This window comes from Homarus americanus, unplaced genomic scaffold, assembly GCF_018991925.1.
Source record: "Homarus americanus isolate GMGI-L3 unplaced genomic scaffold, GMGI_Hamer_2.0 scaffold52512, whole genome shotgun sequence".
Lineage (NCBI taxonomy): Eukaryota > Metazoa > Arthropoda > Malacostraca > Decapoda > Nephropidae > Homarus > Homarus americanus.
The window spans coordinates 17,211,169-17,239,074 of NW_024735442.1; the positions used below are offsets into that span (position 1 = coordinate 17,211,169).

Genomic DNA, 27,906 nt, shown 5'->3' on the forward strand with positions numbered 1-27,906 from the left:
TTCTAAGTACAACTATTTATTAGTTAAATGAATGACATGGACTCCTTAATAGATCATTATATTGATGTTACTAGACAATGACTCTCGGACACAAACAGAAAATGGATACACTTCCCAATATAAGTAACTCATCCTATGGATCACTCTGACAATGACTCGTGTGACCTGAGTGAGGCACAGCAGCTGGGGACTCTGCAGGGCCTTGTTCTCCTAGAGAGAATGGTCTGGGTGGGCACTGGATTCCATCTCCTGTGGAAGATCCTGCCAGCTGGGGACTTGGTGCTGGGAAGGGAAGCATCCCTCTCGACCTCGACTTGTGACCGTCTGGCTCTGGTTTCCGTCTCTCCCTGACTCACCCCTGGGAGGAGCTGTAAGCCCCTTTTATTGGAGGTCTCAGGTCAGCAGGTATCATCTCCCGATTATCACTTATCTGAGCGAGTCTGAACAGCTGTGTTTGCTCAGGTGCACGGTGGTTCGGGGTGACAGGGTGTGGTGTTTGGTCAGGTGTCAGTTTGTTGGCTGGAGGGCAGTTTCTTGAATTAACAAGATCATGTCATCATGTCGCCTGGTCTCCCATCACACTATGGCGAGAACTCCTTTTCCCTCCGTGACCATGACCTTTGTTGAGCCAGGTCTTAATCTCACTTTAATTACTATAGGATCGGTCAACTAAGTGGGTGTACACCTGCTCATGTAGTCACTGTAGGCTTTGGTCTGATAAGCAATCTTTACACACATTACATATATATTGGCCAAATTGGTAAGCTTAATGCCTTAAGAATATTTCGACCGAAATATTTGGTTAAATAAAGATATATAAAAAACTAAAAATCTATGATATGGACGTGCAAATCGCTTCATGAATGGAGCTGTGCGAGTCTATTTTCCCAAATCTAAGTCACAATCCCACATGGATTGACATGAGCTTATTTATTTACACAAACACCATTGTACACTACAATAGAGTATATTATACCGGTAAGTACTGTACCTGTAAACAAAGTAATGTACAGTATATCACTACTGTTGTCTTGAGCTTTAAGTTGAGTATATTGTTTAATTTCCTGAATGTAATACATAACTGTAATTATCTTTTATGTCTTTTACCACTTCTGATGGAGGTGTGGTAAGGGATTAGTGGGTCTCATGTTACTGACCTGGTCTGATGCAATGTCAAGTCACCTATTGTAGGGATGGGGGATCAGAGCAAAAGCACTTTATAGTCAGAATGAAAGAACTTCACAGTCACTAAAACAGGGAAAGTATTTCAGTCAGAGCAAAAGCACTTCACAGTCACTAAAACAGAGTACAATGAGAACTTTAGTGATGTCCTTTCACTGAAAGTAAAAAGCAACACGGATGATGATGACCAAACATTGAGCTCCTTTTCTTAGACACATGTAACCAAAAAGAAACAATACCCGCACAGTAGTTCACCAGATGGCCACAATGTGGTGTTTGGGTAGATGATGCCTCAGCTGACAATTGAAGCAAGTGATGCATTCCATACGCCGACTTAGCGTGATGAATATCGTTAATGCAGGCTTGTTTATACAGTAACACAAATAGGGAAGTGGTCTTAATGTATCTGCATCAGCAAAATGAATTATCGTAGATTTGGATATCGTAAATAGAGGTTTACCTGCATATCCAAAATTCATTGCATGCTCCAGGAACCTAACCCTGAAGGAATCAAAAGTCTACTCTACTCTATTACATAATAGCTATTCCCGAAGATTAAATTGCATAGGCAGAGGACTCTTTGGTCTTAACAATATGTTCCATTCCTGATGTGGTGGTACATTTTCTGATGCCGCTACTTGGAATTTTAACAGCAATCGACACAAACCAACATACAAATCTTGCTCTGCAAACCTCCGACCTGTAAATAATTAAAACACAACTTCATAAAACTTAATACAATATAAAAATGAATACAGGTACCCATTCATAAGTATTTGTAAACAAACACCTGTATATTAATGCTTCATATGAAGTACGAGACTATTAACTGTGGATGGCAACGGTATGATACACAGAATTAACAATGAAATAAGAACACACTTTGAAGGGTGCTAATATAGTACGTATATAGTCTACTGAGCTGGAGTTAGTCTACTGGGATATTTACACTGTATTGTCCATTAACTTAAGCTAGGTTAGGCAGTACAGCATTAAGCCTTGCCAGGGGCAAAGAATATTTCTGAACCGGTCTCAACATGACTGCCACCCCTGGAGCACAGGTTGTCTGAGGTTGAGTAAAGAATCTTAAATATCTGGTTTATTTAGATATAAGTTGAAGGAGTTATATTAATAAAATATGTTTTGTTTTTCCTCACAGACCCTCGCATGTATACACAGTTACACCAGCCTCACAGACCCTCACACCACCCTAATGCCATATACACCAGATTCTCATCCTCACACCCACCTAACACCCTCACACCAGCCTCACACCTACCTAACACCCTCACACCAGCCTCACATCTACCTAACACCCTCACACCAGCCTCACATCTACCTAACACCCTCACACCAGCCTCACACCCACCTAACTACCTAACACCCTCACACCAGCACCCACTACCCCACACACCTAACACCCCTCACACCAGCCTCAATCACCCAACACCCTCACACCTAACACCCTCACATCCTACCCTACACACCCTCCACATCTACCCCAACCACCTACACACTCCTAACACCTCACCACACCTCACATCTACCCTAACACCTCACACCAGCCTACTCTACCACTGCCCACCCACTTCACATCAACCTGCACCTCCACACCAGCCTGGCATCACACACCCCACACCAGCCTCACATCACCCCACACCCACACCAGCCTCACACCCACACACCCCACTAACACCCTCCACACATCCTCCCCACCCCCCCACACCAGCCTCCATCATCTACCCACCACACCCCACACCACCCACCTCCTAACACCCTCACACCAGCCTCACATCTACCTAACACCGTCACACCTACCTAACACCAGCCTCACACCTACCTAACACCCTCACACCAGCCTCACATCTACCTAACACCCTCACATCTACCTAACACCCTCACACCCATCTAACACTGTTTTTTCCTTTTATGTTTTAGACCTAATGGTAAATATGTACAGTATATATATTTTTGGGTAAGATTGTGTGTGCATGTAACCGAGTAAAAAAAAATGAAGAAAATTATGTAAATCTCCCCGAAATTACGAGTTGAAAAATAACTATGAGAGAGCATATAGCACACAGCTTGGCCTGGTAGGGAGGAGCCTAGGGGTATGTAGCTCCAGTGATGAATCTAATTTGGCAAAAATGCAACGATCAATGTAAATAGACAAAAATCTCCTTGGTATCAAGTTTTGTAGATTTAAAGCAGCATATAGTATACAGTAAACCCTTGTTATTCACGGGGCTATGTTTCAAGGAATGGCGCAAAAAGGGAAAACTGCGAATAGCAACTTATATTACCTTAGTGCACAAGACCAGCAGCGGCAGCACTCATCCCCTCTTTTAACTTATCTAATAATTAAAAATTCTTTGTCAGAGTCATAACTGACTTCTGCCTTTTACATTTCACTCCACTAGCACTGACACTAGGCAGTGTTTTAGGGGCCATTTCACACAGAAGCACTAAAGTTTTGTGAGTACAACACGAGATGCTGGGTCACAGGCAATGATTGAGTGCGAACAGAGGGAGCATGGGGTGACTCGTTGCACTGCTGGAAAAGGCTTGCAAGTTACCCACCATTGCCGCCATCTGCTTACTGCGAATCGTCGAAATCACAAATCGCAAACCTACGAATGACAAGGGTCTACTGTAGTAACTGAGGTACTGTTCTTCATGCAGCAACATAAAGAAAAAAGCTTACTGGTAAGGTTAACCTTCCACAAGCATGTGCAGGGCAGCTATCATTCACCGTAAATGACCCACGGAAATTCATGAATTCTAATCCTTCTAAAATAATACTTGTACAGTATATAATTCGACCCCTACTTTTTGCATAAAAATTTGATAAAAAAATTCACATTATAATGTGTGCAACCCATTTTTAACCTTGAGCTGTACATTATAGGACTTGAGGTACAGTATATCTTTTAGAGGTCACTTGCTCAAACCCCTTATTTCTCCATTAGACCTAGCCCTTGCCGAGCAGGCAAACCCGCAGTTAGTGAGACATTACTTTACAGAATACATAGAGTACGTATCCTTTATGTAATTTCAGCAAGTTTTATCATGTAAAAACCAAAGATTTTACACAGTCAACATCTACAGAATACAGGTACAGTCCCCTTCACTAGTGCACTTACAGGGGCTCATCATATAAACATTTCACAAAATATATCTTTGAGATACTAGTTTTAATATTGTTTTAATTTGATTCTATAATATGTTTACTATTACGAGTTTCCTTCTGTCGAATGTAAACAACACGGCTGCCACACTCCACAAAACCTGAAAAGCCCCTGTAAACTCACTTGCTGTAATTTTGTGCAATACAGTAAATATACATACCTGGGCACATCCGAGTGCCAATACTGAATGGATTGAGAATGTAGGGGTCAATTTTGGCAGTCTTGGATGAATCTCGTAACCAACGTTCTGGACATAATGTATCTGGATCTTTGAAGTAATGGTTACTCCGTAACCAAATGTATGCATTTAAATCAACACAGGTCTGAAAAATGATGAGTGTTTACGATGATTACTGTGGCGTATGTATGAAAAAAATAAAAAAAATAAATAAAAAAATAGTATTTCAGATAAGTATTCATGATACAACTTAAGTTATGAGGAAGCTTTTAACATATGAACCCTTCAGATTCTGGAGTAGGGCCAGTGTAAAGCCCCAAGTAGAGTCCCTACAGTATTATGTAGGGACTCTAGACCCAAGTGCCCTGTGGTTGACACATACAGCCTCTTCTTGTCCCAAAGGTATTAGTATACTATACACCATTATCTGCAGTGATATCCCCATTAGCCGGAACAATTGGTGCAGATCACGTCCAGGAATGAGAGATTTCCGGGGAATGAGACAACTCATTAAAGCAGGAAAAAAAATCCCCTAACTCCTAGAATTTTCCAGGTAACGGAAAAATTTTCTCGGAAGTTCCAGAAATTGCCCTTTACATCATCTCTCAAACCAGGAAAAATATCTCTCATCCCCAGAATTTTCCAGGTATGGGAAAAAATTTCTCGTAATTTTCTGGAAAATTCCGGCTTTGGAAACGATTTTCCGAGAAAAATTTAATTTCAGCTATCGGAGATTTCCGGATTTGAGGGATTCCGGTTAACGGAAATATTACTCTATGTGGATCAAATACAGAGGCCTGCCAGAATTTCAAAACTGAAGTACAGTATCTAGTACCGGTAATCCACAAAAGGGAGACACCCCTCTTATCTCTTCTCCAGTTGTTACTAATATGGGGAGCAGGCATGCTAACATATAACAATGCACTAAAGAGTTTATCACAGCATTTCAATGGTCGCCCAATAGAGGTGGCCACTCCAAGGGAAGGAGGCCACTGGCTTCATAGGATCCCTCCACTGTTCTTCATAATTTTATCTAGGATTATTTTGAAGCCCAGTACATTGTTTGTGATTTCACAGCTTGGGCTGGGAGACCATTCCATAAGTCTACCAGCCTCTGTGTGTAAAAGTATTTCCTCATGTTTGTTCTGCATGATAATTTGGCTAATATTTATGTCTCCTCGTGTTGGTGGTGCTTGACATCACAAAGAAATTGCCCGGGTTCACGTTTTCCATCACCGTTTAGGATTTTGAATGTTTCAATTAGATCTGCCCTACTGTGCCTTGCCTGGAGGATTATTAGTCCTAAGGTTCTCGTCTACTTGGATAATCGAGATGACAGTTCTGAAATCATCTTAGTTGTTGTGTTGCACCTATTTTAGAGATGTTATGTCTTTCTGGAGATAGTTTCCATGCCTGTATACAGTACTGTACTCCAGACTGGGACATACTTGAGATTTGTACAGTTGAAGGAGCACTTTCTTACCTTTGTATTTGAAGGTACGCTTTATAATTCCCAAATCTCGATTCCGCTGCCACCCCCACCTGTTGCGCCACCTTCAGTAAATGATCTATCACAACACCACACTCTTTTTCCTTCTTGACAGTATCCAGGAAAATGTTATGATGGAAAAACCTTGATAACTCGGCATCTATGGTGTTCTGGCCTTGTTGAATTATACCAAAATTCCAACTGATCAAGGCAATTCCCCGCTCCTACAATAAGACATTATCGGCCCATATACTGTATGTGTACAATACATATAATTACTAATTTTCAAAAATGAGCACTTATCAGCACTGCAAGCTAATAATGGCTTACAATGAAGAAGCATCGTAATAGGCAACAGAGGCATGGTAGGTGACAGATGGTGGAGGTGATGGAAGGGGGATGTTTCGTAAACAGTAAAGCACTTATGTGTCGAGTCGTACATGTATAAATTCAGCGAGTGATTGGCTAAATTTATACACATACGACTCGACACAAGACAAATTAAACTAAGTATTCTGAGATTTTCAGAGAATATTTTGTAACTTTTTTCAAGTTATTTTGAATTTTTTTACAGGGAATAGCCCACCTGGGCACAGATCAACGACCCACAACAGGGCCTAGGTTTTACTGTAATTGTGATAAGTGTTGTTGTATCCTACATGTAGGGTCTTGCATTTCGTAATGTTAACCCATAAATGGTAAATTAATTTAAAGCAAGTCGTGCCCAGATGGTCAAAGATTTTCCAAATTCTTTTTGTTGGTTAAAATAACCCCAAAGGACCCCCAAAGTCACGTGGTAATGGTGAAAATCACAGCTATAAGCTCCTTACCTGGCTTAAAGGTCCCAGGCAATTGTGTGTTGCTATGCACGCAGTGTCATTCAGAGGAGCCAGCATGTTTGCTACCACTTCCTATGTTATTTACTTATCATTATAACACTACATACATTGGAGGCACAAAGTTGCATGTCAGATAGCATCCTGAAAGATTTCACCGGGTTGGCGTTCCTGAGCGTTTTACCTTATTCCAAGGATTTCCTGAATAAGAGTCAAATTTTGTTTACCAAATCCTTTATCACCTTGGTCTTTGCTCTGTCCAATCCAGGGGGTTTAAATTCCTTCAAGCTGGCTATTTTCCTTTTGATGACATCTTCTGCAATTGCTATCTCTCTTAATTCATTTTCCACCCATGAGATATATCGTACATTCTCCAAGGTACTGTACAGTACTGGCATGTTATCCACCATTGCTTATGTGAATACTGATGCAAAGGGGTCACAGCTCAAGATTGAAGAAGCCTTAAGTCCAGAAAACTGTGAGGGCAAACTTTTTCGGAGTGAGAGTTGTGAACTCTTAGAACAGTCTACCAGAAAGTGTTGTGATGGCACTGAGTGTGAGCTGTTTCAAGACCAGACTTGACCAACACTGAAGCAGGTTCAGGTACATTCAGGAGCCGGTGCATGCCCAGTACTTGCCAACAGTGTGTAACAGAGACGTGACCGATCGCCCAAGCGGCTAACGAGCCAATCAGTGGTGAAGAGGATAAAAGAATTAAAGGTATCAGCCATTTGTCTTCATCCTCCAGAGCCACATTGTTTTCATCCTTTAAAGGGCTAACAGTATCCTTGGTTTTCATTTTACTCCTGGTATACATATAAAAGGACTTGAGATATCTCTTAATATTTTGGGCTAGTTTCATCTCAAAGTGCTGATTGGCCACATTTAGGGTTCTTTTACATACTTCATAATCTGCACAATGCCCCGACCTCCAGTATTTCTTCCACAACTGGCCTTTCCGTCTTACAGGCATTTCTAGATCTGTAAGTCATCCACCTGGTCTTGTTCCCTCATTTCCTTGTTTTACGGAGTTTACATTCCTCTACTGTCAACACAAGGATTTTCACGAAGTTCTGCACTGATTCTTCTTTGTCTTGACTCCTTTATAACTATTTTCTCCCAGTTAATTTCCTGTAGGTTGTCCTTCATAATCTGGTAATCTCCATGGTTGGTCATAGCATTCCTGCTCAACTACTTTTTTCTGACTTTCAAAGATTATATTCCACCTTAGTATGCAATGGTTGCTGGTTGGAGTTAATTTTTTCTCGACATGGACCTCATCCAACATAGCCTCTTTGGTCATAAAGACTAGATCTAAAATGTTGCCCCCCTCCCCCCCGATACATTAACTATTTCAGTGGAAGAAGAATTATATGACAAGCTGAAATTTGCACAGAACAAATACAGTACAGTACAGTAAAGTAAAGTATACACTTACACTTGGAAGTTATATAATCAATTAGATAATGTCTGCTCATATTTGCTTCCAATTACAATTCATTACTATATATTAAAACAGAAAATAAAATTCATGTAAATTAAAGTTTGAGATGAGGAGTTGTGATCATGTGGTAAAGGTTAAAAAGTCCACAGGCAACTATGGTACTGTAATGTTTTCTGTGTTTCAAAGGCTACGGTACCAGAACATACAAAATTCTTTAACACTTACACCAGCAGGTACATGATAGCCACTGAGAACCAGATCTTTCTGAAGGATACGCTGGACAGCTTCACCTATAGGATAAAACCTGAAAAGAAACAAAGGATTGGTTCTGAAATACCATTAGATTACTGAGTCCGGACTAAGTCTGTGGGGTAAATACCCAGGGAAACCCTTAGACTGCAACAGATAGGAATAATCCCTTTAATGATCATGCTGTACATCTCTATAGTATCATCATCATTGTTTTATTAAATGTCTTACATGTATTATTTATTGAAAAGGTATATTTAAGTTTATTTATGGATTCAATAAGCTTGTGTGAAGGCTTGGGAACCTAACCACTATTTATACATTTTGTCTATCAGAATCAGAAATTGAGTTTTGAATTCTGAACGAATGATTTAAATTTTTTGGGGGGAACATCCCATTTGAAAGCCTGGGACTTCCTATACATGTATCTCATTTTTGTGATTCTACAAATTCTTATTGCCTTTTTTCTGAAGTATTTCTTTACCATGAACTTTTACTTCTTCAATGCTGCTTACAGCATTAAATATTTTGAATAGACATTACAGGTTGACAATCTCTTATCCGAAATCCTTGGGACCAGAGGCATTTTGGATTTCAGAATTTTTCGGTTTTCAGAATGGTTAGTGCCCATCCAGGGCACAACATAATAATAATAATAATAATAATAATAATAATAATAATAATAATAATAATAATAATAATAATAATAATAATAATAATAATAATAATAATAATAATGTCAACCCTCGCTTTACGCGTTTCCACGTTTACGCGGTACCCTGCCGAAACCGGAATGCTCACTTTCCGCAGTGTGTGTACCCTTTTACGTGGAGAGCAGCACGAGCAGGGTGCGCACAAGGTCGCCCAGTCATCAAAACATTACCGAGTTCTTCACCCGCCACAGCCGGCCCAAGTCAGTTGATAGTGATAATGATAGTGAGGATATGGACTTATATGGACTTTGAGGGGTTTGACTAAGAGGCCCTGCTAGCCTCTGTGGTGGATAGAGATACAAGTGAGGGCCAATAATCTGCCCTCTGCCTCGGAACCAACCCCCCATCCCCGTGTGCCCAGCCATCTTTTCTACTAATGTAAGTGTTAAAAAACCTAATATTATTGATATTTCTCTTAATTATTAATTGTGTGTGCATACCATCATAAAATTAAGAAGTTATTTTTACTACAACGTAGGTATTGTGTCTGAAAAAGTGGAGTTTGGGGGTCGGCCCGGTCTCTATTTCAATTAATTCCATATGTTATGTTGTTCACTTTACGCGGACCGCCGTGGGTTGAATTAATCGCGTAAAGTGAGGGTTCACTGTAATAATAATTCATAGGTCTAGGTCGTGTTACTCACTTTTTATCTTTTTTCATTCTTGCATTTCTTTATTATTATTTTATTAATACAGTGTTATTATCATTATTATTTTATTTTGGTGTATTTTTTAATTAAAATTTTTATTTACTATGAATAATTATTATTATAATTAGTATTACTATTACATTTTCACTCCCCAGGCCCCGATGTGGGTCAGTAATCTATGCCTGGGTGGGCTAATCCCCGCTAAAAAAAAAAAAAAAAAATCTGAATTTCGGATAAAGGGTTGTCAACCTGTATATAAAGTTGGATACAGGAAGCAGCATTCTCTAATTTCATGACTAATATTTAACTAACTACTGCAGTAAGATTGTTACACCTACAATCGAGCTTCTCTATTATTAACCCCTAAACTGCTATAATTGTCAATTGAAAATGCATGTTTCAATGCTATTGTTCTCAATTGATGTTTTATCATTTCACCACGAATCATCTTCCTAGTTGTTTGAGCAGTTGGTTTGTTCATGTTACAAACTTTATTCTTCATTGTTAATGCAACAAGTACCTTGAGAAAACCCGCTTTAATGCTGTATCACCACGATTTAATTTTGCTTGGTTTGATGTTACCTTGGGTAACATGCTGTAATCAGTTGCATAGCCCCGAGCGGGTATCTTCTTCCCCCCTCAGTTAGCACTTTGCTTTGCTTAATGAAAGACATAACCATCAACCTCTTGAGGTGGAGGTACTAAGCATAAATCACCCCACATATCTTACACCATCAAAAATAACAGGAAATCTTAGATGACCACAAGGAATACAGTGATATGGAAGAGATAAGCTCTATTATTACTGGAATAATGCCTTTAGATAAAGTAGACAGGGTCGTGTACCTGCACATTTTAAACTTACCTGAATACTTCTTTGATAAAGGCTTTTAGGTAATGTAACTTGTTGACCACATGTACTGTGAGAGAAACATCTGGGTTGACATGTGTCTTAATCTCTTGGTACAGTCGCTCCTGGACATCTGGATTCAATGCCAAACAATAGAGATTGGCCAGAAGTGTTGGGGCAGTCTACGTAAGAGAAAATAATGTGTAAAACTTTCTCAAATTAGTGCTCCCGTAAGTTACTAGAATCTAGTTTTTCAGTGACAGCTCTATCAAATATTTTATGGAGCTTCATGGCAGGATTGACAACTTATACAGAGTACAGTACTGTATTTGCTTTACACCCAATTAATTCTGAGATTGCCCCACTTTCTAAAAAGATATTATTGTAAATGTTTCCGATTTAAAAAATTAAATCAACCGACTCAATTTTCATTTAAAATATTATTATTTTTTGCATACAACTGTGGTACCTATTTTATCATGTACAGTCTCACTCAAGATTCTTCAAACACTGCTGGAGACAGCAATGGGGAACTAAGTAACCAATCACCGATCACTTTTACATTCATCCATAATATTTACCAAGTACAATAGCAAACAAACGGCCTTGAGTTGCCAGCTGTCTCTAGAAATGTTCGAAGAATCTTGAACGAGACTCTACCATCAAGATCTAGCCATACCTGTACATCTTCATGAAGAACTTACAGTAGAAAGAGCATTAAAGAAGACTGACAAGCAGATGGTGACAACATCCTTCTCTGATATATCCTCAAGAGACATGAGGTAAGCGAGGAACTTGAACTGTCCATCCTTCAGTTTCTTCTCTGCCACAAGTGACTTTATCTCATCCATGGTCTCAAAGATGTTCTTCAAGGATTCTCTACAACAGATTTGATAAAAGAAAGGTGGATATATGCATGCGTGTGTAATTTATTCACAAAAGTCTTTCTCCTGGTGATTCAGTGGTCCAGCTGTTGTAAATTTCCTACTTCGCACTCAACAGGTTGCAGGTTACCGCACACTCTTAGCATGATGCTCCACCAGGCCCACCGGGAGCTGGCCAGGGCCCCGGAGAAAGACAACTGTATGGGCCCCCTTTACAGATATATTCAATATTTATACTGTACTACTCCCCACTTCCCAGTCATCGGAGAATTATCCCGGCTCATTTATTGCCAATTTAATTTTCATATCAAACTTTGATAAAACCTATATGGATAAGCAATGAGACTTTTCTACATCCATACATTTTACTAATATTGTATAATTTGCACAAGGAAAACAGGAATTGTTTCAGAGATGCTGTCAACCTAATTGCGTCTGTCTTACCCGTAGAAAAAATCTTGAGCTTTATGAAGTTTGTTACTCTTTCGGGTTCTGAAGAACTGATGCAATTGGAGAGAAAACTTGCGCTCCCCTGCCAACTGAAAGACACAAACTATAGTTTTTATTTCAAATGCAATACATGCACTGAGAGTATTAAATACTTGGGGAAAGAAGATGGAAGCATAAAATATTTTTGTATTCACTTTGTGGACTCTTTGAATAACTTACCAAAGAGTGTTGTGATTCCATCGAGTGTGACTTCATTTAAGACCAGACTTGACCAACACTGGCGTTGGTAATCAGACATTCTGTTCTGAAGCCAGCGCAGTGCATGCCCAGTGAGTAGGATAACAAATTACAGGATAACATGAAGTAGATGAGAATTACATTTATAAAATTTACAAGTACTGTACAATGAGTTAGTTATTAGAATATGTACCAATAAATAGAAAAGATGTAATATTGTACCTTAAATATCTCGATATCCGCTTGCACCATCTTCTGTGCTAAATCCTCTTTATCACCTCCACTGAAGCAACCAAGAGATTTTTCAAGGCAACATTTTGTTGCAGCTGAGTAAAAAAAAAATTAACATTCAGGTAAAAGAAATTATGCAGTAATTATCAGAGGTACAAAAAGAAAAGTGCAACAGGAACAACACTAATAGTTATAGATTAAGTAATCCATAGGCTGCAGCCCCTGATGTAAGGAGGAATAATATCTATAGTATACATGTGGTCTTTGTTATACTTTATGATTATAAGTTGTATAATACAGTAAACCCTCGATAGCTCATCATTTGATAACTCGAAATTTCATATAACTCGGCATGGACATGGTCTCGGAGTGTATTAATATAACTCGGGAAGTGCCGAGATATATAAAAGTATCTGGGAAAATCTTGGCATATCTGACCACTTGCATCACCTATCATGCCTCTGTGTCACCTACCATGATACTTCATTCTTCGCCTGCAGTACTGGTAAGTGTTACTCTTTTGCATTTAGTAATTACATGTACACATATATGGGTCGATATATTTTTTATTGTTGTATTTTTATAGGAGGGAGGAAGTGCCTCTATAAGTCGGAATTTAGGATACCGGTAACCCAGCAAGGCCAGAGCCCCATATGAGTTGAGTTATAGAGGGTTTACTTTACACCGAACTGAATATCTGAGTGATTCTGTGCACTGTAAAATTTTCTTTTTTAGTTTATTGAAACAAAGCTACTTTTAAAAATGAAGTAAGCATTGACCTAGTCCCCATTGCTTATTACATGAGCTGCTGTGACTAACCAAGAAATCACAGCATCTGACTGACTGATTTTTCACTAACCAGAGAGAAAATGAAAATTATCATGCAGGTACAGATTCTATTCCCATTTCACTTAATACTGCACTAAGCAAGATTAAAATGATTCATTCATTGAAAGAAAACTTTAAAATTAATTATATTCTTTCATCCCAAATTCATAGAACAGTTACTTAAACATACATGATTATACAAGTAAATTATACGTATGAAAGGAAACCAGTATTCGACTGTCAATACCAGTCCCTCTTGTTTGTTACTTATACTAAATTATGATCATAAACAAATCAAACAAATAAAAGGCAATGTAAACTTAATATTACCCCTTAAAATGGAGGTGTATACTCCTGCCTTCACTAACTTGTAACATCATGGACTTTGATCAAATGTCATCATATGAGAGTGATATTTTTACATTCACTATGACATGGGATATGTAAATATTTATAGTTGGATGTATTAACTGATGCCTTCCTTTATATAAATTATGATACAACTACAAACATAAAATTACTTACATTCAAGAATCCATTTTCCAATAAATAAGTGTAGCTTAGAGCTATATTCTTGATTCACCTCCTGTAGTTTCTCAACAGCTGTTTTGGCTACACTATCCTGAAGAGCAAAGTAATAACTGGTCTCTTTAGGTCGGAGCATCGCCGGTTGCACAGCACGTCGCAGTTGGTACCACTCTTCACCGTTACTGTAACATACATTAGACAAACATAAATGTATTCTGTTAAAAGAGAAATTTACAAACAAGTTATGTTTTTATTAAATGTCTTGGATATTAATATACATAATTCTAATTATCCATTTACCTATAGTACAGTATATTAAAAGCATTTTTTTTTCTGTACAAAATATGGTAGCTTATGGAAAATCTTCTCTGAACATTGTTCAGTGTTGATTATATATATATATATATATATATATATATATATATATATATATATATATATATATATATATATATATATACACACATATATATAAACATATATATATACGGATATATATACGGATATATATACGGATATATATATACGGATATATATATACGGATATATATATATGGATATATATATACGGATATATATATACGGATATATATACGGATATATATACGGATATATATACGGATATATATATACGGATATATATATACGGATATATATATACGGATATATATATACGTATATATATTCGTATATATTATTATTATTTTTTTTTTTACGGGCATTAGCCCCCAGGTCACTGACCCACATCAGGGCCGGGGTGAAAATAACACTAATAAAATTAATAAAATAAAATAAAATTATAATAAAAAGTAAATATAAAAATCATTCATACTAATAATAATAATAATAAAGAACCATAAATTAAAAAAAAAAGAAGGAAAAGAATGAGAAACGATATATGTGTTGTGTTGTCAAAGTGAGAGAAACAATTGAGACCCTGCAATTGTGTGTAAATGAGGCAGAAAGTCAGATGAGCAACCTGGGACTTGGTCACATTTTTTGTCATGTCATATGGCAGCAGGGTCTACCATTAGACAACACATTATGCTTCCAATATCTTCCCAGGCAGTAGTACCTCCCTGTTTGGTAGCTGCCACTACCTACTATCTGAGAAATACTGCCTTAACCTCCTAGAATAATATAAGTAGCACAAGGTAAGAAGGATATTTGTATACTAATGTAGCACATCCAGCAATCTATATATGATTCATAAATTAAATTAGATACATAAAGTAAGAGGTTTAAACTCAAGCCGAATATCAAAAGAAAATATCAATAATAAACATATAAAACCTCTTCTCATTTAACAATAACTAGTGTAGATTGACAATTACTACTCATGATGACCCTAGCAAGGTCTGGTCTCTGAAACTACTCACCCATTTCAGATGGCGACTCTCAGCTAAAGAGATTTAATAGAAAAATACCTAACAAAGAAAAATAACCATACACTGTGAGTAAATATTAATACAGTCAGTTCTGCTATAACGCGATAGTTGTGTTGTTGTAAAATATCGTGTTATAGAAATTCGCGAAATAGAAATAACAGGGTTTCTGGAGAAAATAGGGTTAGGTGCAGATTACTCGAAATCAAAAAAATTTCGTAGTTAGCCTAACACAAAGGATAGCACAGTCTAAATAAATGTTACAATCATATCTAATAATGAAATCATACAGTAAATGTTACACTTTACCTTGAAAAAATATGAATATAACTTGATGGGGGAGAAGGGTGATGTTGAGGAGTCATGCAGACAGGATTTGACAGTTTTCATCGTCATCATCAGGTGCAGTTTTTCTTTAGGTCCTCATATATTGATAAGGCTTTCTCTTTAATGGTGAGGAAGCTGGTCCCAGATCGCTTTTTCGTTTGATCTTTTATCCAAACACTTAGAAGCCATTCCATCTCCTCAAGTTCCTTTGGCCGTGATCTCACACTTTTGCTAGCACTCAAGGTTTTCCAGCAATACAGTTTGCTTTAATCTTTGCCGCATTGTCTCTAATGGTGCGTTAAGTAGATTCCTTTACTCCCGTTGCACGCACAATATCACATGTTCTTTCCTTATTTTCAAAATGATTGACAACATCAAGCTTTTCTTCAAGTGTTATAGCCTTTCTTTTACGATCACCACCGGAAATGCCATCACCAGAATGCTTCCCGGAGATATTCTTCTTTTCCATCGTCACAAAATTGGAGAAACAGTAATCAGAAATCACTGAGGACGCTTAAAAACTTCACACGTGTTTCAGACTGATCGTGTGGTGTAAACAGAGCGCGCGGGTCTAAAACGCTACGTATTTTGTTTTTCTCTCTTATTTAAAATTTTACAATTTACATATACTGTACAGGTATACTGTATACATATATATTACATAAATTATTTCTGCAATTCTTCACAAACAAAACACATAAATCAATTGAACATGTGATGTCGAACGTGAACAGTAAACATTGCATAACCCCGCGCCAAGCCACAACAACCGTTCGAGTGGAATCGCGTTAGAGCAAACGCGTTCGCGTTTTACAAATATTGTTCCTCTATTCATCAATCGCGTTAGAGCCAATTCGCGTTGTCAAAACACGCGTTATAGCAAAACTCACTGTACTATGTAAATATACTACAACTATAACTAATAATAAACTGTGCCAACATATACACCTATTTTATATTATAAAGAGTCTTAAAATATACACTTCATTAAAGTATTTGTAATATTGGTCAAACACTTTGAGTAGTACAAGGTGGTGAAATGTGGGTGTCAGATTCCTAGGTTTTCGGTCATGAAATGGCTGGTTGGGACCAGTGTGACGAACAGTGGCAAAGGGGATAAAAGTAAAAAAGTATTACCTTACTTATGGCATTGCCACACAGGCTAACCAGTGAAATGAATGGCATTGCTATACAAGGTATCTTGAGAGGATACATGACTTTACTTTTGAGTAAGATATATCCCTTACTCACAGGTATCCTAGCCCAAGAGACATATTCTTGTGCTGGCGATAAGACAGCGTTGTGTCTTGTAGTGGTGTTACGTAGGGAGTTCTCCCATCACTCTCATATATAGCACGAATATCAGCTGGATCAAATACATGAATTACAGTTCGTGAGCCAAAATTTTCCCTAACAAGTGGTCCATATTTGTGGTAAAGCTTGCAGACCTCTTCATGGTAAGTCAGTGACTTCTTCAGTCCTGAAAAAAATAATAAATAAACTTTAATTAGTCTTGCTCAAGACAAACACTCGTATATTTTCTACTCTTCCTTTAATAAATTAGTCACACTAAGGTTAACCACATACAGTAAATACTCCAAAACACGTTGTAATGATCACAGTCGTACATGTCAGTTAACGTAAAAGCAGGCGATTCATATTAGTCTCAATAGCCCATAAAACATGTAGCTACCGGGAGACCGGGAGCTGCATACCAGCTGGCTGTCTTGCAGGATGTCGTTAATTTGGCACGATTAAATTGTGCGAGCCCACGGAATGAACTCCTTCGCCGTGCGTTGGACTGCAACCGACCTAACAGCGCTCTTTGTTTGTTGTGGTGACACCAGTGTGACACCCTGGTACACTCCTCACAGTTATATGGGCCAAAGTATTATTGTTCTACAGTATAGGATTGGGGATAACTAGCAGAAATATAGTTGTCCCATGTTGATATTACCAGTAATAGCGTTTGTTATGTGGGTTGCGAGTACATCATTCATATGTACTACCAACTGAGTTCTAGTAAAAGTGCCATGTTGTTCGTTCCGAAATAACATGATGTTATAAATATGTTAAATTGGGATATTGTCAAGTGTGTCATAGAACCATCTGGATTGACAACGAAATTAAATAATGATTGTTTAATGTTGTAACCAAGAATTAAAGATCTATCTTGCTACTTGTAAAAGTAAGACCTAAGGGTCCAGTCCTATCTGAGAGTGTAAAATAACCATCTTATTTGTCACAGAAATAATATAACAGTTGTTTGGTGATGTAACAAGTAATTGAAGATCTATTTTATGAATTGTACAGTAAGACCTTAGGGTTTAGTCTTAGCTGAGTGTGTTAAATTGACATCTTATCCACTCTTAATCTAAGAAATATTGAATTAGTAAACTACGAGTATCACCGCTCTATTCCTTCTAATCGTTGGTTCTCAGAAAATAACTATTGTAACTCACATACCTAGAAGCTCGCTAGCACGCGACCTAACAGTTCAATGAGGTATGTTATACTTTTATCCTCTTCGCCACTGATCGGCTCGCTAGCCGCCCGGGCGATCGGTCACGTCTCTTTCACGCACTGTTGGCAAATACTGGGCATGCACCGGCTCCTGAATGTACCTGAACCCGCTCCAGTGTTGGTCAAGTCTTCTCTTGAAAGAGCTCACACTCGGTGCCGTCACAACACTCTCTGGTAGATTGTTCCAAGAGTTTACAACCCTCACTCCGAAAAAGTTTGCCCTCACGGTTTTCTGGACTTGCGGCTTCTTCAATCTTGAGCTGTGATCCCTTGTGGGGCGAGCGTCCGCCAGCTCCAAGTAAGGACACTCAACTGAGTGGTGCCCCCTGAGATGCTTATAAACCTCAACTAGGTCCCCCCTTGCCCGTCTGTAGTATAAGCTAGGCAAGTTCAGGCGCTCCAATCTCTCAGGGTAGCTGAGGTGCCGAAGTGCAGGCACCAGTTTGGTGGCCCTCCTTTGAACATTTTCAACCAACTGACAGTCCCTAGCATATCTCGGGGACCAGATGGGGTGACAGTACTCCAGATGGGGAAGCACTTCACTCCTGAAGATCGTCACGAGGGACGGACCGTCTAGATATCTGAACGACCTTCTTATAAGACCCAATAATTTATTTGCCTGATTTACCTTCTTCTCACAATGGCCCGAGAACTTCAGCTCATTGTCAACATACACACCTAGGTCCTTCTCACACACAGTCTCAACTAGTACATTTTCTTCATCCCGTTGGGACATATGGTACGCCTCCTTACCGTTGGTACGCCCCAGGTGCATCCTCTTACACTTCGTGACATTGAATCTCAGCAGCCATTCCTTCGACCATTCCTGGAGCCCACAGAGGTCCTTCTGCAGCTCTTCACAGTCCGCTTGGTTCTTAATTTCCCGAAATAACTTGGCGTCATCGGCAAACATTTGTATGGAGGAGTGTACAACGTCAGGCATATCATTTATGAAACAAACAAACAACAGCGGGCCCAATACACTACCCTGCGGTACCCCACTTGTTACAGGTACAGATGACGATTTCATGCCATTAATCACCACACATTGCTTGCGGTCATGTAGAAAGTCTTCTATCCACGCTAGGACATTTCCCCGAATTCCGTACCCTTCCAGTTTGATTTTCAGCCTTTCGTGGGGTACACTGTCGAAAGCCTTGGCAAAATCTAGGTAAATATTGTCGATATTACCACCCCGTTCTAGAATATGGGTCCAAATATCCAATACCTTGAGCAATTGTGTCAAGCAAGAGCGCCCCGGCATAAAACCGTGTTGGCAATCTTTTACAAGGTTGTTTCGTAGTAGATGTTCCATCGCTGCATCTCTGATAATACTCTCAAGTACTTTACATATTATGCTGGTCAGGCTCACCGGTCTATAGTTGTTCGTGGAGTGACTATCGCCCTTCTTGAAGATAGGACTCACATAAGCCACTTTCCATTCACTGGGGACCATTTGTTCATCCAGGCATTTACAAAACAGAATCTTCAGGGGCTCTGCAAGCTCGTTGCACAGCTCCCTTAGCACTCTAGGATGCACCATGTCAGGTCCAGGACTCTTATGGACCTTTAGCCTGGACAGTTTATTTCTAATACCCTCTTCTGTGAACACAATGTGGGTCAGTGCTGTGTCGAACCATCTGTCCTCAAACGCAGGAAGGTTAGTTGCATCCTCTCTTGTGAACACTGAGGAAAAGAAGCTGTTCAATGCCTCAGCTTTATCCTGGTCAGAATCTGCGTAACTACCATCTTCAAGCCTCAGGTCTGATACTCCTACTCGCGTTTTCAATTTCGACTTTGCATAGCGGTAAAACGCCTTTGGGTTTGACTTGACCTCGCGTGCAACCAGCCTTTGGAACTCCTTTTCAGCCCTCCTACACTCTATCTTTGCTTGGTTTCTGGCTCTTGCATACATCCTCCTGTCTTGCTCATCGTTTGACCCAACCCACGTCTTGAATTTCTGGGTTTTCTTCTTAATTTTGTCGACCGCCGCATGGTTCATGTGTAGGGATCCCCTCGTATTCCTAGAAGCACTGGGTTTGGTCTTGGGTATATATTTATCGATCAAATGGGTCATTTTACTAGTTATGATATTCAGCGTAGTGTCTGCGTTCTTGTACCTTAATAAGTCAGGCCAGTTGATACCCCTCATCTCTTCCCTCATCCCATTGTAATTTCCCTTGTAATATTTGCACCTTGGCCTGGCCTTATCTTGAACTAGGTAACAGTTAAATCTGAATGACAACACTGTATGGTGACTGGTGCCAACTGGGGCAAGGTGTTCCAGTTTGGCCACCATACCCTCCTCGTTTGTTATGATGAGGTCAAGTGGCTTGGGTGTTTGCTCCCCTCTGTAATGTGTCGGGTCTCTCACATGCTGGAACAGAAAATTATCTCTCAGAGTTTCTACAAAAAGAGTAGCAGGATTATTCAAGTCATTCGGGGTGGACTCGTTTCTCCAGTCGATGTCGCCATAGTTAAAGTCCCCCATGATAAGGAGGTGGCTGGGGTTGAGCATCACCGCATTGTTTATTAAGGTTCTTAAGTTCCTTTGATTTAGTGGGCCACAGTTCGGGGATCTGTAGATACACCCGACGATAAGTAAGTCCCCTCCCTTTAATTTAATTTTACACCACTTGGACTCTTCAAAAACATCCTCTCCCTGTACCCTCGCCTGGCTGGCTCTAAGGTCTTGCCTAGCGTAGATAACCACACCCCTCCTGCAGGATTCTTGAGTTAGGTTCGTAAATGAGTCATATCCAGCAATACTGAATTCACATGGTATAGAATATAACTAAGGCATAATAATAAATTGAGAGAAAGAAAAGATATAAAATCTGGAAAATACAATAATATACAGTATATGACAGAAGAATAAAGTATAGAAAAGAATATTAACTTAGAAAATATAAACAAAGAAATATAAGATATTTACTGATAGACAGAAGGACTTGGAAAATAAAATAAAATAAGAATATAAATAAGAATAATAAGAGTAGAAGGAAAAAGGAAATACCAAGCTTGTCCCCCCTTACAACGTTTTATTCCATAGACCTCGTATTAGCACAATATGGTTTCCTTTAGAAGTTTCACATGCCGTTTGAATCACCTTACAGAACAAGCTGCCTCTTCAAGTAACATAAAAGCAATCATTATCCAGATGTCATATCACATGGAATGTTTCTTATCATGTTATAGTATGCCAAGGGCAGATCCAGGAGGGGGGTCCTGGGGTCCGGAAACTCCCTTTCATCAGAAAATTTCAATACTTTTTCTTAAATGCGGTATTGTACTCGGGCATTTTTGTATAGTAAAAAGTAATTACCTCAGAATGTCTCCCAATATCAAGTGCATATGGCTTCAAATGACCTCAAAATGCCCAGGATATTTCAGGGGAGCTTACAACGTCCCTGCCCCCAATTCCCCGCTGGGTGGGCTCACTTTGCTCGCCATGTTCCCCCACCCAAAACTTCTTGCTACCCCCTGGATCCATCCCTGTATCCCACATTACAGTTAAAATTACCTGAACATTTAGGCACATTAAAAGCTCAGTCATTTACCCGAGACAAATTCTTGCTAATTCTAATCAAGATATTTTGAAACCAAGACATTTTAATGCAACTAACGTTTCTTTACTGTTGTGTGTTTGTCACAGCTGCGAGATGACGTATAGTCTGACGTGAGAGGGAGTCTCTGAGGGCAGTGTAGCAGAGCAAAGAACATCCAAATACAGGAGTGTATTGGCTGTCTTAAATAATTTAAAGTAAGAAATTTGAGGAAAGATTAACATATATGTACACACTTGAGGTGCAAATACCAATTAAGAAATCGCTGGAATACCGAAGTTTATGGGAACCGTCAGACCAACTCCTTTCCATTTAACCAACCACTTCTCCAACGAATTTATAACATTTAATCAAACTTTGTGCCTATATTTGTGAGGGCATATTGTTACAGGTACGACTTCTACTACTTACCAAGTTTATATGGCAACAATGTACCGACGACTGGTAGTCTATTGGCCCAGGGATTGAAGAGAAAGGTTTGGCTGCCTGAAGGTGTCTTTCAGATATGCTGCTTTTAACAGTACTACTTTGATACCTCACATTCTGATGTGGCTGAAGAATAAAAGATGCAAAGATTACACACACACAGACACATGGGAAAAAAATAATTTCCATAAAAAAGTCCCTGAGGCAAGACTGGAACTGTGTCGAAGCAGGTCATGTAGCAGTAATAATATTTCTAAACTTTCATGGCCAAGTACACCTGTACAGTATAATAGTTTATGTGTAGTGGCGACTTTATTTAAGACATGAACACACCATGAGTGTTAATGTTCTACACACAGACACTAGCTTTAATTGTATGAAATAGTTTATCTAAATTTATATATTTATGAAAATATACTTAACACAAATAAAGAGGTTCATGCACCTTATTTAGAGACCGCAAGCCCATCACTACCTTCCATCTGTGATGCAGTATACATTGCCACATTTGTCTCATTGTTCAAGTGAGAAAAATCTGAAATTTAAAATGAAGTAAATTGTCTACAATATAGGTAGTCGTAAATTCTTATTTAATAGAACAGCGGACTTGATCTCGTATAAGAAGACCAATCAAACTTTATAACACCTGCAACTGCCTAGCTTATACTATAGACCAGCAAGGGGTGACCAAATTGAAGTTTATAAACATCTTACAGGGCACTAATCAATCGAGTGTCCATACCTGGAGCTGGCGGACACCCACCCCACAAGGGGTCACAGCTCAAGGCTGAAGAAGCCGCAAGTCCAGAAAACTGTGAGGGCTAACTTTTTTGAAGTGAGGGTTGTAAACTCTTGGAACAACCCGCCAGAGAGTGTTGTGACGGCACCGAGTATGAGCTCTTTCAAGACCAGACTTGACCAACACTGGAGCAGGTTCAGGTACATTCAGGGGCCAGTGCATGCCCAGTACTTGCCAACAGTGTGTAACAAAGACGTGGCCACACGCCCAAGCAGCTAACGAGCCGATCAGTGGCGGCGAAGAGGATAAAGGTAAGAGTGGATATTGTAAGGGAGGGGAGGAATAGTTTTATTATTATTATTTATATTTCCTTAACTGATTCATAAATATGTGTAAGAGGTGATCCTTTTTTTTATATCTATCTGTTAGGGTGACAAGAGGGGACAGAAATGTTCTCACAGCAAGGCGTCTCAGCTGGAACTAACCCCTGCCCGTTAGCAGAGCCATACACTGTTGCCAAACCGGTAAGGAACCCGTCCAAAACCCAGCAAAATGATACACAAGTGACAAAGTTGCAAACTGAATACATACAAAATGAGTGAAGGTTCTTTTCAATATGCAACTGATACATACTAAAATTAGATCCATTATGGCAAAATGCTAACACATAAGTGATGTATGGGGGCAATCCTCGTCTAAGGGGCATATTCCTGAAAGTGAGTGGGGGCGCGCCTTATCCGCATGGGTCTCTCGGCGGGTGGAGTGGGTGCTGTTGTGACGTCAGGGGTGGCTTCAGGCGGGACGGTGAGCATTGAGGGGTGGCGGCGATTCATGACCGTCGTTCTTCCGCTGCCGTCCAGGCTGATCAGGCACTGTCTGGGGGCCGGTGACTCCACCACCACCCCCAACCGGTCCCACTGCCCCGAATCCTAGTTCTGGACTCGTACCCGCCCACCTGATACGAATGACAGGAGGTTGTGGGCGGTCAGGTTGAACCTCCGCGAAATGTTCTCACTGGAGCACCCCATCGCGCATTCCCTGTTCTTCAGCAACCTCCCCCAGTGCCTAATGACGTTGTAGTGCTGCCTGGCGGCAGGCACCGAGTCCCTCAGCTGTCGCCCCGTCAAGAGCTGCAGTGGTGTTCAGGTACTGCATCAGGGCCCTCGCGGCCTTGTCCGTGTCTAAGGAACCCCCTGGACCCGTGTTGCCCCTCAATAATCTTTTGGCCGACTTCACTGTGGCCTCGGCCCGGCTGTTGGACTGTGGGTAGTGCGCTGATGACACCCTGGGCATCACACACCAGTCTTTGAAGAATTTTGACATTTCGGCACCCAACCAGTTGGTCCCTCCATCACACGACAAAACCTCAGGGATACCAGACCGTTTGAAAAGCCTCCTGAGGGTGGCGCTTGTAGCGCTATTCGGTAGGTGCTCCACCTCCAGCTATCTCGTGAGCTTGTCTGCATATGTGAGGTACGTGTGTCCGTTCAGCTGGAACAGATTGGTCGCGACCTGCTCGAATGGGTACTCTGGTTGTTGCGTGGGTATCAAGGGCTTTACGGGGTGGGGGTTGTAACGCTCACACTTGAACCTCACAAAACTATTACCCATGTAGAGGTCAACCCCCAATTTTTTGCCTAAAAATTTGGTCTTAAAAACTCGAATTACACACGAGTATATACGGTAAATATTTATGCAAAGATCCTGTGAAGATACATAGAAATGTTAGTAAATATTTCTGCAAAGATCCTCTAATGATTTTGGAAGCTTCAATGATGCATGAGAAAAGCACAAGTTAATCATGTGACAAGAACATTTTACTGGCAGTATCCATGGGTAATTGCTCACCAGCAGTTGTGACACCGAATGATTCTTCCCAAACATTGTGTTGCATCTATCTGCACAGAAACCAATGACTTTTTCATAGGTATACTCTTCTCACTTATTGTAGATAGTGCTAGCTTTACTATCTGGCATTTCAATCAAGTCAATTAAAACATAACTGGTTTTGTATTCCACCTGATCAAAGTATGTTCCAATTGGTGCTGAGATTATGTTGACTGACCAGTGGTCTCATCTGTAATGAGGGAAAATTTGTAATCTCTTGGTTTAAGAATTCCATCTTTAATGACATGAAACCCTAAATCCTGTCGTAGTGTGTTTGTTGCCTTTTTGTTTTCCAAGGGTAACTTTTTTTCAAGGCATCATCAGCAGGGAATAAGCTCTTAAGGAGAGCAAGCAGGTCTTCGCTTGGGCTAATGGGCAAATTATTTTCAGCTAAAAATTTCCATTTTAGCAACCCTACTTGATGAGGACCCCATGAAACTTGAAATATTAGGCTGGGTCTTCTCTAGGTTGATACTTCTTTTAATTTCTGTTTGGTGGGTCTTTGTTTCACCATGTCTTACCCATGCAGTTTTAGCACAAAATAATTGTGATTTACATACTTTGCAATATGGGGTCCAGTGAATTACCCAAAAGTACCCAAATGTACCCAAAAGTACCCAAAAGTATATTAAATCAGGGTAAAATCTTAACGAATATCTGTTATACATGCACAAAACATGTCTAATAATATTTTTAGTGTACTTTTGTAAAAATGATTTGTAAGATGAAATAATTAACAGCAAAAAACTTTCAGTATTGGCGAACGCTAAATTCCAAAGAGTTCGTGAACAAGGGAGATAATTCAGATCCATCGAGATGCACTTCGCTAACCTAACCTAACCTAACGAAAAGTAAATCGTACGGCTATGTTAAATATCCAAAAGTAACAGAAACATCGGTAATTATATCTCCATTTTGGATAGGCGACTCTTTGGAATTTAGCGTTTTTCGCTGTTTATTATTTCATTATTTTGACTACATTTCAATGAAAACATTATTAATCAGGTTTTATATATGTAAAACATATATTCGTTAAGATTTTACCCTGATGTAATATACTTTTGGGTAATTCGTTGGACTGGCTATATGGGACAGTTTTCCCACCATCTTCTTTCATAGTCAACCAATCTTTGAATGACTTATCTTAGAGCCAGGTGTCCCGAAAACCCTGACCATACCGCTTTCTTTTAGCTCCCTTATCAGGGTCCGACTAATTACCCAAATGCAGCCACAATGAAGTCAAATAATGGTCCTACATGAATAAATCGGGTTACTAATGACTTCTCGACTAGTATTTGGTGTCACAAAGTAAAAAAAAAATGGAAAACGTAATTTAATGACAGTTAATAGATCGAGTGCATGTACCGAACCTACCGAGTAACCTAACCTAACCTCGACTAGTATTTGGTGTCATGAAGTCACAAAAAATTGGCAAACTTAATTTAATCTGAGTTAATAGATCAAGTGCATGTACCTAACCTAACCTAACCTAATCTAACCTAACCTAACACAACTCAGATTAAATTAAGTTTACCAATTTTTTGTGATTTTATGACACCAAATAATAATCGAGAAGTGATTCACAGCCCGATTTACGCTTGCACGACCATCATTTGACTTCATTGCGACTACATTTGGGTACATTTGGGTAATTCCTCGCTCCCTCGGTACATGCACGCGACGTATTAACTCAAATTAAAGTAAGTTTTCCAATTTTTTGTGACTTTGTGACACCAAATACTAGTCGAGAAGTGATTGGTAACCCAATTTATTCATGTAGGACCATTATTTGACTTCATTGCGGCTACATTTTGCTACATTTGGGTACATTTGGGTAATTAGTCGGACCGCCCTTATCATCTCCTTTCTAACTCTCTTGGTCAGTATCTGTACTACTTTCAGCTTCCATAACTAACAACTGAATCTGCACTCTGCCTCAAGGAGACCCTTCTGCCTCGTCACCTGTAGCCTAGATATAAAGATATGGGTCTAAGGAGAATTGTACAGCACATTGCACAAAAAGATAACTCATTCAAGTCACAACACATACAGTACCCTACATTCAAAATATAACAATTACAGTTCCTTATTTCTCATCATAAACCACCTACATCTAATTATTATTCGACCTACATAATCCACACATATTCATTATATCATTGATCAACCATGGAAATACAAAATATATTGTCAAAACATAATAACGATAAAATATCTAACTTACATTTTCCCCACCACATTCAAAACAAGACATGGAGCTCGCTTAGCTAATGAGCGGTCCCTTAAACTCGGTTGATCGGACCCATTTTCATTCATTCCAGTGTGGGATACTTAACTAATATTGTTATCTTAGCCACTTCACAAGAGCTGGCAAGTCCAGAAAACTGTGAGGGCAAACTTTTTCGGAGTGAGAGTTGTAAACTCTTGGAACAATCTACCAGAGAGTGTTGTGACGGCACCGGGTGTGAGCTCTTTCAAGACCAGACTTGACCAACACTGGAGCAGGTTCAGGTACATTCAGGAGCCGGTGCATGACCAGTACTTGCCAACAGTACGTGACAGAGACGTGACTGATCGCCCGGGCGGCTAGCGAGCCGATCAGTGGTGAAGAGGGTAAAAGTAAAAGGTTAAAGTAATCAAAAGGAAAAGAGGCAATGGAATTGTACTGTGCAGTTCTCTAAGTAAATAAACCCAGTGTAAATGAAAAAAAATATAGAAAACATCATTTCAATCTCATAAGTGTAAATGTACGTCTAAAGTTTCGAGAATGCTGTTGCAGTGCCCCCACAAAAAAGTTACCGATTTTACACCTCTCAGTGCTGACGGGTATGACAGTATTAAAGTTTTCTGGTTATTTTTTTTTCTGAGTGATAAGCCAAACCCATTAAGTCATTCAGGCTGGTTTGAGTCATTGTGCTACGCAGTTTTTATTTTATTTATAAATTTCAAGATAGAATGAGCGCCACATGAACAAGAGGACACTGGAAGAGTCAGCAGCATCAATTGATACGCCATAGCAACACTTAAGATGATGTTAAGAGTCAAACCTAGCATACACACGCTCGCCTTACCTTATCTGACCGTCTCCAAAGTGTGACTGAGAAAGTCAAACATAT

At 39.5% G+C, this 27,906-nt stretch overlaps 1 protein-coding gene across 1 annotated transcript; it reads right to left on the minus strand.

Moving 5' to 3' along the window:
• LOC121871087 (probable cytochrome P450 CYP44) lies at nt 1-27,884 on the minus strand. Its single transcript, XM_042373220.1, is given in 13 exon segments — nt 1-1,882; nt 4,531-4,693; nt 8,543-8,621; nt 10,795-10,961; nt 11,484-11,658; nt 12,108-12,202; nt 12,573-12,676; nt 13,935-14,119; nt 16,901-17,129; nt 22,150-22,191; nt 22,194-22,290; nt 22,610-22,699; nt 27,862-27,884. Coding segments are annotated over 12 exon segments (1,566 nt in total). The 5' UTR covers nt 22,682-22,699; nt 27,862-27,884; the 3' UTR covers nt 1-1,724.
• Between the last annotated feature and the right edge of the window lie 22 nt (nt 27,885-27,906).